This window comes from Hipposideros armiger, unplaced genomic scaffold (assembly GCF_001890085.2).
Source record: "Hipposideros armiger isolate ML-2016 unplaced genomic scaffold, ASM189008v1 scaffold_3, whole genome shotgun sequence".
Classification (NCBI taxonomy): domain Eukaryota; kingdom Metazoa; phylum Chordata; class Mammalia; order Chiroptera; family Hipposideridae; genus Hipposideros; species Hipposideros armiger.
Window position 1 is genome coordinate 2567216 of NW_017731353.1, and position 11310 is coordinate 2578525.

Sequence of the window (11310 nt, forward strand, 5' to 3'; positions counted from 1 at the left end):
TCTGATGACCTGGCGGACCTGAGAGGTCGCGCGCTCCCGCTCTCGCCCTGGACCCTTTTGCACAGCAAACCCCCCCGAATCGGGGCCCCCGGACCCCAGGACTCAGGAGGTGGGCTAGGAGCGGACAGCAGGGGGAGAAGCACATCCCTTCACAGTCCCTTTCCTGACTCCCGTAGGTCTGCCCCAGACTTTCTCTCTTCCAAAGATCATCCCCAGAGACCCCGCCCCAGTCTACACACTACATCCTGTCAGAATCTCTCCTTCCTCGAGGATTGATCCCGGGAGCATATCTGACCCCTTCCCGACTTAATCCAGTCCCGGTAGCTCCTACTTCCCAACTCCTCCAACACCCCCACAGGACCCCTTCTTCCCGGAGCAGACTCTAGGTCCAATCAGCCATTTCCCCTTGGATTCCTCTGCAGGACTCAACCAGGACTTTCCAAAGGTGGCGGCAGGGCCTTCCGATCCCCTGTGAGTATGCCTGTGCACGCCCCCTACCCTCCCTGCCCTCCACCGTGGAAGTCACTGCTGCTAGCCGTCCTCTCCATCCCCACCGCAGCTGACCCACCCCCAGCCCACATCCAGGCCTCCCCTAGCCAACCTTCTGAGAAATTCCAGGTTATTTCTCAGCCTTCCCCCTTCTTTTCCTTGTGCCCACCAAGCTTCAAAGAAGAAGCAGTGCCCTGACTTTGTCAGTGGCACCCGAGACTCCCCAAGTGGGCCCTGTCTCTCGCTGACAGCACCACAAGTGGCTGGTTCTTTTCCACACCACTATCCCCTCCCTCACCCATCCCACCCACACGTAAACCACTCTCATTCCCTCCAACATATGTGCTCTCTCCTGTCTTAGGGCATTTGAATATATTGTACTGGCCTCTGTCTGGAATGCTTTTCCAGCTTTTTTGCCAGGTTGATGCCTACTCATCCTGTAGAATTGAGCTTCCTCAGAGAAGCCTCACCCCCACTTCTGGCTCAGCCCAGCGACCCTGTTAGACACTCCTGTAGCACACGGTACTTCAACTTCAAAGCACTTTTCAGACATGCAGTGAGTTGATTAGTTATTTGTCATTCGCGCATTTGTTTGACAAATTTTAGTGAACGCCTGCTATATGCCGGGTACTATTGTAGCCACAGGGCAATCCGCAGTGAGTCTAACAAAGTCCCTGCCCTCGTGGAGTTTGCATTTCAGTGGTGTAAGGCCGACGATGAAAATAATATTTTCAGTGAGAGGCATAACATGGCCGGTGGTGACAGATGTCATAAGCCATCAGGACAAAGGGACAGCGGGTAATTGAGGAGTAACCATTTAAATGGGGTAGTCAGGTAGGGCCTTTCTGATGAAGTGTGACCTGTGAGTAGAGCTTTAAATGGAGATCTCTGGAGGAAGAGCATCATTGTTGAGTGTTTTGTATTTGGGACGAGGCTATCGGTTCCGTGAAGGCAGGGGGCGGGCTTGCTGTCTTCTCCACTGCTGAAGCCCTGGAGCCTTTGCCAGTGCCTGGTAGGTAGTGCTGACTCACCATATGTTGACTGACTGGAGGGTTGGAACCACATCTTCCTCCGTCTCTTCTTGGAGATGCATAGACAGTTGATCCAACACACGTTTCCTGAAGATTAGCAGTGTACCAGGCACTGGAGGCAGAAAGGGCAAAGATGAATTGTAGTCGCAGAGAAAGATTTTATTAGCCAATGAAATTGTAAACCCAGCAACATCACAGACTTGAGAGAAGAATCCAAGTAGACCTGATGTGGATTCTCTGGAGTTAGATTTGGCCCTTTAGTTAGAATTGGGTTTGGCTGGGAGTGAATGAAAACCCCAAAGAGTGGTGGCTTTAAACAGTCATCAGGGGACCCAGGCCTCTATCTTGTTCCACCACATCTTCAACATGGCAGCTACCTCATCATCCAAGACACTGCTCAGTTCCAGTCTTACACTACATACACCATTTCTGATTAAGTTCCATTTGCCAGAACTTAATTATAGGGCCGCATCTAATTCCAAGGGAAGCTGGGAAATGTAGTCTTATTCAGCCATGGGTTGCGGGGGGGTGTCTGTTACCAAGCAGACATGGGGAGTGGCTATTGGGGGACAACTTATAGGTTCTGAATGGTGGTTAATTGCTACACCTGGCTAATGACTTTTTGTGCCACTCAGCGTCCGTCTCCCAAGTCTGGCCAGGCTGATGGGGCCAGCGAAGATTCTGTGCACCTTGACGTTCAGAAACTAAAGGAGAAAAGGGACGTGTTGGACAAGGAGCTCTCCCAATTAACATCTGAGTAAGTCTCTCTGGGTTCCTCAGCATGCTTAAGATAACTTTTAATTAGTGCCCAGTAACTGCAATCCAGTCATACTAGGTCAACATAAAAACAGAACTGCACCGTTGGGTTCAGGGTGTCTTAGCAACCTCTCTGGGGTCGGGTGTGGTCAGGCTTGGGAGGACCAAGAACCAGGAACTGGAAAGCTGTCAGGAATGGAGATTATCGCTCTCCCAGTCTCTCTGGGGCCCACATTCTCTGCCTCTGCACCCAGGCTCCATTCTGTCTCTGTAGGTGGGTTTTCAGTGCCTGGGCGGTGGTTCTTACACATCTCCTGGGATTTCCCACACCCTTTGCTCCAGCCACATGGCACAGACTGAGCAGCTTTTAAATGTGCATTTCACACTTGAGGGGACCTGACTAGCCGCTGATGTGCCCAGCTGTGGCCAGGGTCACTGGCCCATTGTGGTTGGGACTCCTCCCTAAGGGTATAGGGAGCATGTACCAGGGGCTGACCCCTGCCCTGCTGTCATCTTCGGTGGGCAGGGTCTGTGTTGCCATCTCTCCATCCCCAGTGCAGTGCACCTAGCACAGGCCCTTAGTGAACATTTGTCAAGTATTGCCTCATTACTCTCTGAACCTTGGATCCTCATCGACTTTCTTAACGATTCTCTCTCTCTCCGCCCCTCGCCCCAGAGGCTACAGTGTAGATGAACTGGAGGACCACATCTCCCAGCTCCATGAGTACAACGACATCAAGGATGTAGGCCAGATGCTGCTGGGCAAACTCGGTGAGAGGCAGGACTCCAGGGGAGCAGGCAGGTCCTGGAAGGAGTCCCCATCCCCCAGGGGTGGTTGGATTCTGCTCCTGGGCCTTCTCACTTGCCAACCCTCCCACCCTGCTCAGCTGCTCCACTCTCTTGAGTGCCCCTGCCCTCCCTGGCCACCTAGCAAAGCAGCTGTACAGGTCTTACATGAGTCCTTGGGGCTTTTTCCCCCCACTGTAGAACCTGCTTTGGAGCTGCAGGCAGGTTTGAGCATGGGCTCGCCCACCTGCTGGACTGAAGACTAGGTTCCCAGTCTTCTGGGGCCTACTTAGACTGATTGAGACCCCATCCTTGCCTCCAGTGGCTGATTTGCTATAGAGGCAGAAAGTGAAAGGGCGACTCTGTGTGACTTAAAGGAGCATTTTGTTCCTTCTCGAACACAGTCTCACTATCCAGAGGGCTTAGCTAAGGCACAGACACCTGTGTGTCTGTGGTGGGCTGGCTCAGACAGCCCACCTGGGAGGTAAGGAACTGTGTAGGTGGCCTCAGATGCATCGCCTGGCTTGGACTGGTGGGCACTGTGGCCAGTGACCATTTGAGATAGTGTTCAGAGCAGGGACTCTCTGTCCATCTGCTGCAGGAGTTTGGTCACCTGTTGTCAAACTGCCCGTCAGCATCCAGGATTCCACAGCGGGGAGGGCTTCTCTGTGTTCCAGTGGGGAATGGGTCCCAAAGGAGGGAAAGGAGAAAACAAGGAGGGTGAAGAGAAGAGTGTGGGCAGGGCCCAGGAAGAAAGGTATGTGAGGGGACTAGAGTGCCTAATGGTTAGGGCATTACCTCTTGTTGGATGGACCCCAGCTGGAGACCTGTCTACCCTGTGCTGCTCTCCAGGGAGTGGGCACACTTTGGAGAAGCAGACACTTTAAGGTCTCTGTTCCCGTGTGACTTCTGTGTCGGTGTTAGGGTGGGGAAGGGGGATGGCCATTAAGTAAAGGAACACAAATGAATTATTAAATGTGTTAAGTGCTATGAAGGAAACAAGTGGCAGAGATTGAGAATATTGAGGTAGGAATAGAGCGGCAGGTGGGGGTGAGATAAGGTGGTCAGGGGGCACCTCCGAGGAGAGCCCTTCCCGTGGGAGGCAGGAAGAGCCTTTGAAGGAGCAGGAGGAACGGCGTCACCGAACAGCCAGGGCCTGGAGTCGGGGCTTTCAGCAGGCCCTGGATACAATGTAAATGTACATTTCCATCTTCAGCAGATGACTGTGGTGGCTTTGTGTGGAGAAAGGATTCGAGGGGAGCTTTGATGGACTCCTCTGGGGTGAGGGTTCTGTGAGTCTAGTTTGGGGTGGCCAGGCAGGACCCATGGTGGAGGGGCCTGGGAGGAGTAGCAGCGGGGTTATCTTGGTAACTAGGGGAGCAGGAAGGAGGTGCAAGAATGAGTCCTGGGTGGCCATTCTCCCACTTCTCCCGCTGGATATTCATCCTTCTTTTCAGCCGTGATCCGAGGTGTCACCACCAAAGAGTTATATCCAGAGTTCGGCCTGGACATGAATGACTGAGCAGAGGCTTACAGCCCCTTGTCGACGGCCCACCGGGACGGACGGATGTGGACATGAGAAGCAGCGAGAGCCCAACCCACAGTGCCCCTACAGGCTTCCCAGCTAGAAAGTGTCAGAAACCCCTTTCTAGGGATCCCAAGCTGAGTCAGGAGGGAGCCCAACGAAGAGGGGGACAGGGAGGCAGGTGTGTTCCCCTCCCTGAGGTTCCTAAGATGTCCCAGTGATACCTGTCTATGTAGCCTATTTGTAAATAAACATGAAAGATCTTGGTGTGAATTTGTACGCTGATTCCCTCTCCTCTGTTAATTCCCTATCTTACCTGGGAGAAAGAGAGCCTGCCTTTGCTATAGCAGCCTTACATGTTCCAGGCTTTGCGCTAAGTGCTTTACATGCGTTATCTTTAATGCTTACAGCCATCCTATGAGGAATTAGTATTGCTATCCCCATTTGACAGATGAGGACATTGAGGCTCAGAGAGGCAAAGTGACTTGCCTAAGTCACACAACCCGTAAGTGGCAGAGCAGGGATTGGAGCCCAAGTCTATCTCTGGAGCTGATGGTTTTCAGTACCGCTTTTCTGAGTTGGGGAACAAGCAGGTAAGAGCTGAGGATGAAACAGCAACATTGGGAGGGATTCATCCCTTGTAAATCCACATACAGAATGAGGGTTCCAGTCTCCAGCTGTAACCTCTGCCGAGCAAGGGCGCGCTACCGTTTCCTCCTCGGGTGTTGCTTGTCATGACCAACCATCATTGGCAGGAGTGAAACTAGAGCATTGCAACTGCTCAGCGCAATCCCGAATGGCAGGATTTCACACCAGACTTGCTAAGTGTCCTGACTATTCCAGCTGCCCCCTCTGACCCGCTCCTGCTGGACATTCTCATAAGATTTCATATGTGACAGCAGCGCTTGGGGACAGGCTATGATAAGGTGAAGTAAGTCTAGTTTCTAAAAACCGGCCAGGCGAGTCCAGCCTGGGTTTGAGTTCCAACTCTGCCCACTTACAAATCGTGTGGTCATGAGCAGCTGACCTGGCCTCTATAAGCTCTATAAGTGGAAATAATAGTAGTCTATGCATCGAGGCCATTAGCATTAGCTGCCTCAACAAACAACCTCCACATCTCCACGGCTGAACCCAATAAAGGTGTCTTTGTCTCACAAGGTCTGATGAGGGTCTGGTAGCCCTCAAATGTCAGAGCTTCACCACAGGGACCCACAGCAGGAGAAAAGATGTGGAGAAGACACATCAACTCTGAACTGACCCCCAAATCGGCAGACATCACTTTTGCTCACAGACCATTGTCCAGAACCAGTCATGTGGCCTAAGTTGGCTAAGCGAGGCTGGGAAATGAGAGTGAACACATGGATATTTGATGGGCACTAGCTGCTGTCTCAGCCACGAGTACCTAAGTCCAAAGGGCGCTTCAAGGATTTGGCGAGCAGCTTCACAGGACCCAGCGCCTGGGGACACTGGAGTCGAGCTCCCTTTGGGGCTGGCGAGCACCCCATTATCCTCAGTCCTATTCCAGACTGCAGTCACTGTTTGCACCTATATGCCTTTCTAGATTCACCATGAAAATCTGTGTGCATTCTCATTTGGGGGCTTTTCTGGCCATTTCTTAAACTTTCACATCCTAATATCACCAGGTTTTCACAACCACCTCATGAGATAGGTTCTATTATTGTCCCCATTTTGCAGATCAGAAAACGGAGGCTCAGAGAGTAGAAGCAACTTGTCAAAGTCACACAGTGGCAGAGCTGGGACAAGAGCCTAGGCCTGTCTGGCTCCTGAGCCCAGGTTTTTAGCCTGGGCCCCATACCGTGAGGCCTTGCACTGGACTCAATAGACCAAGTGCCCTCTGAGGACAAGACTGTCAGATTCATCCCGAATGACGCCCTTCCCACCTGCACCGCACACATACTCGTTACTTACCTAATTGAACGTGGCTCTGATCCTGTTCCCTTAGGTCTTGGGTGATGGCTGGCAATCTAGCTGGAGATGGAGCCGGGACTGGAATGGGCTCCTGAGATTCTTAACATCTCAGGCCCCGTGCAGCTGTCACCTCACCTGAGCCACTCCCCTCTCGACTTCCTGGGCCGCATCATTTTACTGTTGAGGAGGAAGAAGAGAAGTAAGCGGCCAGGTTCAGAAGATTGGGAACCCCAGGAGCAGTGACCCCTTTCTATGGGTTCCCCCCACTCACCCCATTTTCTCCACATGGACAGTTGGTTTGCCACACAGAGGCAATGCCAGAAACTGGGGAATCACGGTCTCTGGGTCTCCGCCACACAGTGCTCACCTGTCAGCAGGAAGTCAGGGAACTAAGCAATGATGACAATGCAGTTCAATCAGAGGCTGTCATAGGATTATAGAAGCACCTCTGAGCGTCACCTAACCAACTTGAGACATTGGGGAACTTCTTGGGAGAAGATGCCTGTGCAGTAGAAGGAGTCAGCCAGACAAGGATGTGGGAGAGAATTCCAGGAGGGGGATGGCATTTGCAAAGGCCTAGAGGCAGAGAAGTTAATGGGCTCAGGATGCTAAAGGACTCAGTCTGCTTGGAGAATGAGTAGGAATGGAACCCTTCCCAAACTCAATCATAACCCAACTCTGCATTTTGGACCAATCTTTTTTTGGAGGGTGGGGGGATGGGTGCAGTTTTTATTTTCTACAACTCACATGTTTTATGATTTAACTCTTATGGGTTAAAAAAATCCAATAAACATAATCCAGGGCCAGCCGAGTGGCTGGCAGCCGGCGTGAGTGGCCAGTGGCCGGCGTGAGCTGCCAAGAGCCGCCATGAGCGGCCGTCCAGGGGCTGGCAACCAATCTGCCTCACCCGGGAAGAGCGCAATGATGATGCCAACATGGGCCAGTGAAGCGATGTCCTCCACAACTAGACTGAAGAACAAAACGACAGCAACTTCTCTGTTCCCCTCCCCTAATTTCCCAATAAAATCTTAAAAAAAAACCACACACACAATAAAGGCAGACACGTAGGAAAAAATAACAAAGGGAATGCACCAAACTAATAGTAATGTTTATTTAAGATGATAGGGTTACTGGCGTTGTTTTCTTTTTGCCCCCCACATTTCTATACAGCACGCAGTGTTATACTGTCCAGCAGTTGTACGAGCCCCGTCTCCACACCCCCACCACAGCACCTGTTAACTTGCTTAACCTCTCAACCCAGATAGTTAATCCTGACCTCCCTGTAACTAATGCTTGCTTTCTCTTATTTCTTTATTTCTCCCACCCCCTTTTTGGTATCTAACATCAAAGGGCAAGGTATCTTTCCCCCTTTCCCTTAACTCTATTTAACTCTATACTAGTTATTTTGCTTAATTCTAACCTTATCCTCAACCCTGATTTTACATGTTACCTGAAAGCAAGGACACTTGTCACCTGTTCCCTAAGCCCCTTGCCTTTTTACAAATTACAGATAACCTAGAGTCTGAAGTCCACTCTACTTGCTTTCTGGCAGTCACCCTGAGTTGCATTTCTTCTGGACGCAACAAATGTCATTAGAGTAGAGTCCAGGTTCTCAAGCTGAGAATGAATACGCTGCCAGTGCTCCAAAGACTTTTGCATTTGGGGGCAATTTGAAGGCCCTCAATAATTGAAGACACTTGGAAGGAAAGCATCATCTGGGTTCATTTGCTTCTTGTGCGAGATCCCCTCTCCCAGGTGTCATGGCAGGAAGTGGCCTCGAGGGGGCAGTGTCTGCTTAGAGATACACCCAACCACCAGGAAGCTACCCCTGTGAGGGCCGTGCTGGGAAGGTCTGTCCTGCCACGCCACCGGCCAGCCACAAAACTATTATAGATCCTAGGAGCGACCCACACAGGAGAGGGGGTTCTCTGTGGCAGCACCCCTCCCAGGAATTTGAAGTGACCGCCCCACACCCCCTCTCCCCCTGCCCTTCCGCAAGGGCAGTAAGGAGCCAACTGGTTGGGAGATGTGGGTAGTGACATGTGCCTTTTCTCAGACCTGCCAGGTGGTGCTGGAAAACAAGCAGCCCAGGGTAACTCTGACACTGCGAGTGCATGAACATAGCTTGATCACATCCAGTGTAGATGTTACTTACAAATATCATCTGGCACATATGGGCGTTCAAATCACTAAGGCCATACAGCCTGCATTCTCACTCCTGGCGACCAAAAGGGGTCACTTCTGGGCAGCCTGACCTCATGGAGGCAGTGTCACCAAATAGCACCCCACTTTAGCTTTTCGCAGAAGAAGGGACACATCAGGGAGGGAAAGAGAGGAGGGAAGCCAGGCCAGGGACCCAGTCACAAGCAAAGGTTTCCCCACAGAAGGGGTTGATGGTAGTAACAACCCACATTACAAAAAGACTTGTGGGTCAGTGTGGCTGGGTGGAGTGACTTGCTCAAGGTCACAGGTCCAAACTCCAGAGCCTGGCTGACCACGTGCTGTCCTGCCTCCCCCGCAGAGGCTCAGCCTCTCTTGAGTCTCATACCCAAGGTTATACGCTACTAAAAGGAGTCAGAACTTGAACCCAGAACACATCGAGTCCTTAAGCCCAAGATCTTAACCACAAATCTTTGCTGTGCTTCTTACAAGTTGTATCTGCCCAGGGCCCTGACCTAGTAGCCAGGCCTGTGGCCAGAAATGAGCGGCCTCGGCCTTGGCCTTGGGGCTTGACCTTGGCACCCCTCTGCTAATTCCCCTGAGTAGGACGCTTTGCTCTCTTCTCAGTGAGCCTCTCATTCCCAACATCGGGAACTCTGAACAGGAGCAGATCCTCTCCTGACCTTTAGCTCCCTCAGCTTCTTGTGTTCATCCCAGAATCCCAAAGGATCTCAGCTGGAATAACAATCATAGCAGCTAACATGCTGAGCACATGCTCTGTGCCAGGCCCGGAGCCTAGCGCTCAATGTTACTGTTGCATGTATTCCTAATGGTAGCGCTAAGAGGTATGCAGGTTTCCCGTTTTCCAGGTGAAGCAAATGAAGCTCAATTTCCCAAGGTTAAGCTACTTTCCCAAGGAAACACAGCTAAGTAGCAGACTCAGAAGTTGAAGTTTCCAAAGACATGCTCTTTAAAGACCTGGTAATAATTTCCAAACCTCTGAGTATCACAATTATCTGAGAGGGCTTTAAAAGTAAAGATTTGGGTCCCTAACCCCTCCCTAGGGGTTCTGATTTTGCAGGCCTGGGGCAGCCCTATATTTTTTTTCTAATGAGCAGCCCAGGTGTGCTTGGTAATCTGGCCTCTTCAGGGAATGTTCCTTGATGGTTGATGAAATAACTTTTAAATACCAGTAATAACGACCGATCAAATCCTGCCTCCAAACCAGCTATCTTTAAACCCATCTCCAGAGCCACAAGCCCCGAAGAGCCAGCTCTAGATCAAACCCAGGTGGATTTTTCTCTTGGCTACTCCCCAGAGCTCTCTCACAGGCCCAGACATTTGTCAGCTCCATTCCTGGGCTAGAGCTGACCTGCTGCTCCACCTGCACCCTGGCACCAACAGACCTGCCTAGCTGGTTTGCTGGGGTGCAGCTCGCCCTATTTTGCCATCTTAGTGCTCCTCTGGATTCTGATTTAGTAGGGGCTCAGACAGTGCCTGTAGGGGTTGGGGGCGGGGACCATGTGGAGAAAAGTTCTGGGCAGGGGGTCACTTTGAGTGCAGGCTTCTTTGCAGACACAAGGGGGCTGGAAGGCCCCCTGGGACAGCCCCACCACCCCACCAATCACACCAGGCCGCCCACCTGATGCTTGTCTCTCTTAGTCAACCTCCGCCACCCCCACCAGACTCCTGAGGGAGACTCACCCAGACAGGAGCTTCACTGTGTGACTAATGTGGGTACCTCCTGTGTTCCAGCCCATCTCCAGATGAGTCCCACGCCTCCTGCTAAGGTGCTCAAAGGAGAGATGGACAGGATATGGCAGAGGAGATCACGATGTTGATGATACTGTAGGTACAGGGTTGTTTGTGTGTGTGTGTGTGCATGTTGTTGCTTTTTATCTTGTGGCCACACAGAGAAAGCTCAGCAGGTTGTGCCATGGAGAGACCAATGCAGAAGGCTGGGCTGGCGGCTCCACCTCACCGGGCCCGTTTCGTCATCTGTAAAGTAGGTAAAATAATAACCACTGTGGCCACTTCACAAGTGATCACAGATATAAAGGCTGGTTTAATGATTGTAAAGATAGAGGCAAATGTCAGTTCATTATTATGATGATACACTTGTGAGTTCTAAGCATATTCCTGGTCCCCCCGGGGGATGCAAAGTCCTTATAGCTTGAAGTGGGACCTTAATGAGCCAACATTCTGGGTGTAGTGGGGTCTGGGAAGGGGTGAGGAGAGGGGGGCTGGGAAGGAATAAAAGAGGGGGCACTTAGGAGATAGGGGAGAGGGCAGTGGGTTGGGAGTATATGAAGAGAAAATTATTACCATGAAAGCTGCGGGTTTCTGGGCATTGATATTCATTCATTCGTTGGTTCATTCACTCAACAAATATTCTTCCTTGTGGAGATTACATTCTAAGGTGGGGGAGGCAGACACTAAAGCAAAGAAAAAACAAATCGTTCTTCAGATGGTGATGAGTGCTGGGGGGAAAATAAGCCAGGGAGAAGGGATGGGGCCTGAGGCTTATTTAATTCGGGCCTTCCTTCCACCCCAATGCATATTGATGAAAATCAAATGTAGGTCCCGGGCCCAGGAAGAGGCCCACTCTGGGACAGTTTTACATAGGGTGGGAAG

At 51.4% G+C, this 11310-nt stretch overlaps 1 protein-coding gene and 1 long non-coding RNA gene across 2 annotated transcripts; one reads left to right on the plus strand and one right to left on the minus strand.

Moving 5' to 3' along the window:
• SWI5 (SWI5 homologous recombination repair protein) lies at positions 1 to 4872 on the plus strand (the record flags this gene model as incomplete). The annotated part of the gene is made up of 5 exons (XM_019641595.1): positions 1 to 109; positions 359 to 471; positions 2156 to 2277; positions 2953 to 3047; positions 4520 to 4872. Coding segments are annotated over 5 exons (504 nt in total), but the record flags the coding sequence as incomplete, so codon positions are not given.
• A 2139-nt stretch (positions 4873 to 7011) lies between these two features.
• LOC109381269 (uncharacterized) lies at positions 7012 to 11055 on the minus strand. Its single transcript, XR_002123679.1, has 3 exons — positions 11002 to 11055; positions 10381 to 10674; positions 7012 to 7092 (listed from the first exon to the last, which is right to left on the minus strand). It is a non-coding gene; the product is annotated as an uncharacterized LOC109381269 (long non-coding RNA).
• Positions 11056 to 11310: the final 255 nt, after the last annotated feature.